This window comes from Vollenhovia emeryi, unplaced genomic scaffold (assembly GCF_000949405.1).
Source record: "Vollenhovia emeryi isolate VEMERY1.0 unplaced genomic scaffold, V.emery_V1.0 DF939142.1, whole genome shotgun sequence".
Classification (NCBI taxonomy): domain Eukaryota; kingdom Metazoa; phylum Arthropoda; class Insecta; order Hymenoptera; family Formicidae; genus Vollenhovia; species Vollenhovia emeryi.
This window is the reverse complement of record NW_011967224.1, coordinates 927538-931384: the sequence shown is the minus strand read 5'-3', so window position 1 is coordinate 931384 and position 3847 is coordinate 927538. Positions and strand designations below refer to the sequence as shown.

The 3847-nt window shown below is 48.0% G+C and overlaps 1 protein-coding gene across 1 annotated transcript in view; it reads left to right on the top strand.

Moving 5' to 3' along the window:
• Positions 1-2149: 2149 nt before the first annotated feature.
• LOC105566770 (26S proteasome non-ATPase regulatory subunit 4) overlaps positions 2150-3847 on the top strand; it is a 6541-nt gene continuing 4843 nt past the window's right edge. Inside the window, exon 1 of the mRNA XM_012021044.1 lies at positions 2150-3041. Coding sequence (XP_011876434.1) covers positions 2892-3041 — 150 coding nt within the window. The 5' untranslated portion in view covers positions 2150-2891. The remainder of the gene's footprint in view (positions 3042-3847) is intronic.

The window sequence follows — 3847 nt, the reverse complement described above, 5'->3', positions numbered from 1 at the left end:
GACCCGGTTTGGTGTTTCCACCGCAAAAACGCTCGCCCCAACCCGATTCTGACCCGACTCTAGCCCGACTCTGACCCTCGGTGGAAACTATAGTCAGCGAGAGGTGGAGCGGCGCGCCGAAAAAAGTTGTCACGCAGCGAGCGGCGAGCTTTTTTGACAACTGTTTTCGGCGCGCCGCTCCACCTCTCGCTATTAGATGATGCCCCACTGTTGCCTGCCGAGTCCGGCCTGCCGCCTCCCAGTCAGAAATGACTTGAAAACCGACGTCGAAACGATATCGAATCGATGCATTTTTGCTTCCATTTTCGAGCCAAGTCGAAAATGGAACCAAAAATGCATCGATTCGATATCGTTTCGACGTCGGTTTTCAAGTCATTTCTGACTGGGCTTCTACGCTCTCATTTGCTCAGACATTAAAATTAATTTCTCGATAACTACTGCGAATTTTGCAAAATAGTATAGGACTTTTCTATTCAGTTTGCCACGGTCTATCTACCATCTACGGGACATACGGGTATTAGGACACACCCTGTATAAATGGCGGCGATTCGCCCTGAACTGAAGGAATTCTACGCTCGCCGGCATTGCAATTGCGGTCGGGCCTTTCCGAAACCCAGAAATGAGAAGTGCTGTCGAACCGACGTCGATCGGCGAATTTATTTCTCACTGCCCAGCGAGAACATTAATGGGCGTCAATGGGGTCGAAACGCGCGTCCCGATCGTCCAGTTTTCAAAAATAATTAAAAGTCTCGGAACTTTAAGCAAAACTAACGACTCCGATAATAATATTCAATGCGAGAAAGGGCAATGAGAGTCGAATATTAAGAAAGGACAAGAAATAAATGTATAAAGTTAATGCAATCCCAGTGAGAAACGACGTCGATCGACGAATCATTTCTCACTGGGATAAGAGAACGGTGGAACGCGCGTATTAAATTATTATGAGACGAGGGATACATGCAAATAAATTATTAATAAATTTGGATTCTAAAAACGAACGTGTCGAGCCCTGTTTTTGGGTTATCTTCAGCGTGTTTAGAACTTTATTTTCTGACGTTAGTGAAAATTTTTGAACACCACTCGCCAAATTGTGGCTGTAATTTCATTTGACAAACTCCGTAACAAGGTAGACCGGCAATCTTTCTGCGATACTGTACAATTCGTTTGTACTTCTCACGTAAATTGTATGTAAAACATTTACTCCTAGATCTCGCTTGAAAAGGACCTAAACCGAAGGTCGAAACGCTGTGAAGACGTATTCAAAAAATGCCTTGGTGAAATAGAATTTGGAGCGTAAATCGAATGTAAGGGGAGAGTGACAGAAGCGCAAACGAAATGTGTAGGGAGCGTAATTCGGGACAGCAAAGCGTAAAAGAAGCGTTGAAGCTTCGCTGTTCCAAATTACGCTTCCCACACTTTCGTTTACGCTTCTATCACTCTCTCCTTACATTCGATTTACCCTCCAATTTTTATTTTCACCAGGGTGTGGCCAGCTGAGGTCGATTAAAATTTGACATTTTTTTTTCATATCAATGCTGGCAATCTGATGAAATGTACCACTTAATTTTTTTGTCAAATTAATAAAATTCGCTCAAATGTGATAAACACAAATTTGAAGGAATAAAGGACTAATAAAGAAACTTTATTTTTCGTATCAAATAAGTCAACTTAGCAGCTCTGTCCAATAAGTTATCAAAAATATCCCGAGCGTTTGAACGTAGTAATTTAATGCGAAGAATAAAGTTTCAAAACTGAATTATCGTCGATAACTGACGGTTGGGACGCGGTTGCGAGCCCATCGGCGTCGATTCGACGTTCTCACTGGGTGGGTTCTGCGCGCAATTAAAGATTTCAACGGCGAGTTGGCCGCTTAACGTGACACGATCGACGTAGAATAGGACGCGGCGTTTCGGCGCGGTCTTCGGTACGAAAATAGCGCTCGGCTATCGCGCTACTTAACGACGCCTTCGGCGTTAATCGCGCCGGCACGTCGTCTCTTTTTTTCCGCTCAGGGTCACCATAGGCTGCCCGTGTCCCGTGTCTCGTATGAAAACGCACGGCACGGTCTAACGGGACGGCGCGAGGTAGTGGAAATGAGTCATTCGTTACTGCTCGCCGCATTCGCCGCGACCCGTCGCCTATAACTGAGCAAACAAGTCGCGATCGCGCCGCGACGAGGACGCCGACTGCCTCGCAATCGTCGCGAATATCGATATAGTAACGTCGTACAAAGAGATTTCCGTTTCTCTCTCTCACCCTCTCTCTCTCTCCCTTTTCCTCGGCACTTCCGGCGCGTCGAGTTTTCGCCGAAATTTCGCAAACGCGTCTCGGAGCATCCCCGCGCTCACCGCGCTCGTTAACGAACCGAAGTGTCCCCGGGTGCGATATATCGTTCGCGCGTGCTACTTTTCAAAATTTCACCTGCGCGAGAGAAACCGACACGATCGGGCCAGCCGAACGAAACGTTCCACGACGAGTAAAGTAGTAATCGAGCAATTACGTTGGCTCGCGGTGCTTCCGCGGCTTCGTGGATTAACGCGTCGCGCCGGCCGCGTAAGCGGCGCGAATCGCTGGCGAAAACGGCGGAATCGAGACTCGGCGGACATTTCCGCGCCGCGGGGCGATACAGCGAGGCCAGAAACGTGTTCAATCGTGTCTACGCGAATAAATGACGAGAGTGTTGAATTCCGCAGATATCCCGCGCCGCCGTCGCGCACCCCACGCCCGCCGGTGGGCACCGAGCCCGCCGCGCACGAATATATAATGGCGAAAATGCCGCTCGACGGTAATTAGCCGCTCTACACGGCGAGCCCAGGCGCGGCAAGTGCGCGCGAGAAGGTGACGACGCCTTTGGCTCCCGATCCCCGTCGCGCCGCTGTGATGTTGCCGCGATGTCCCTCACCTCGGGATCAAACAGATGGGCCTCGAGAGCGATCATTATATTACAGCTGGCGACCTGGAACGCCGTCGGCATCGTTCTCCTTCACCGCGGCGTCAGCACGCTGCGCAGGAGGGTCCTGGAGACCAGCTACGTCGCCGAGGTAATCGCTCGAGAGATACCGGCCTTCGTTATGTAAATAACCGTTACGCGCGCAACAACATTTGTATCCACAATGATTATCGTTGAAACTTCACTTACGTGTATTGGCCCATTATCGTTATTCGCGTTCGTTATGTTAATTGTGCGCGCGCGTGTAGAATTTATAATTTTCCCCGCCGCTCGTAATTACACGGAAAAAACAATGTAGCTGCTGTAGCTAAAACTTAGCAAAATAGGGACAGCTTAATATTTTAGTTGTGATAGCTCAATATTTTGCTACTGTGCCTATTGTATTAGGTGCGACAGCAAACGGTTTGCTGTCGTAGCAAAATATTGAGCTATCACAACTAAAAATATTAGCTGTCCCTATTTTGCTAAGTTTTAGCTACAGCAGCTACATTGTTCTTTCCGTGTACTCCAACTGCTTGAAGAGTTAAAAGAACGGAGAGTTACGTCCGGAAAAGAAAGATAACATTTAGCGACAGAAACTGTTTTATACGACAAGCTTACGGACTAGACTACCCAGTGAGAAATGATTCGTCGGTCGGCGTCGAAACGACGTCGAATCGACATCGACACCGTCGAATTGACGTCGATTCGACGAATCATTTCTCACTGGGTACCCGAGGAAAATGAAAAGCCAAGATGGTGTCAATTTGACGCCACATTGGCCAAATTTGTGTCACATTTTGGTCAACATGACATCAACTTGTCGTCCCGACTTTTCATTTTTCCTTGGGTGCGATACACCGAAGGAACACGCAGTCAAAGTGCGTTCTGCTAAAACAACGATATCCCAGGTAGAAC